The 219-nt window shown below is 65.8% G+C and overlaps 1 protein-coding gene across 1 annotated transcript in view; it reads left to right on the top strand.

The window, feature by feature from the left end:
* The window catches only part of LOC104510876 (carboxypeptidase N subunit 2-like), a 2,376-nt gene that overhangs the window by 1,482 nt on the left and 675 nt on the right, over positions 1-219 (top strand). The window contains exon 4 of the mRNA XM_010153265.1: positions 3-218. Coding sequence (XP_010151567.1) covers positions 3-218 — 216 coding nt within the window. The remainder of the gene's footprint in view (positions 1-2; position 219) is intronic.

Below are 219 nucleotides of genomic sequence, written 5' to 3' on the forward strand. Positions count from 1 at the left end.
GTCACCGGCGGCACATGGCCCTGGGCACCCTGGCCCCTGACATCTTTGCCAGTCTCCCCAACCTCACCGTCCTCAGCCTGGAGGGAAACCGCCTGGCCAAGCTGCCCACTACCCTCTTCACCAGCACCCCTCACCTCCTCCACCTCTCCCTGGCTCGCAACCAGCTGGAGACGCTGCCTCAGGGGCTCTTCGCCAACCTGTCGATGCTGCAGACCCTAG

Source organism: Eurypyga helias, unplaced genomic scaffold (assembly GCF_000690775.1).
Source record: "Eurypyga helias isolate BGI_N326 unplaced genomic scaffold, ASM69077v1 scaffold31836, whole genome shotgun sequence".
NCBI classification, from domain to species: domain Eukaryota; kingdom Metazoa; phylum Chordata; class Aves; order Eurypygiformes; family Eurypygidae; genus Eurypyga; species Eurypyga helias.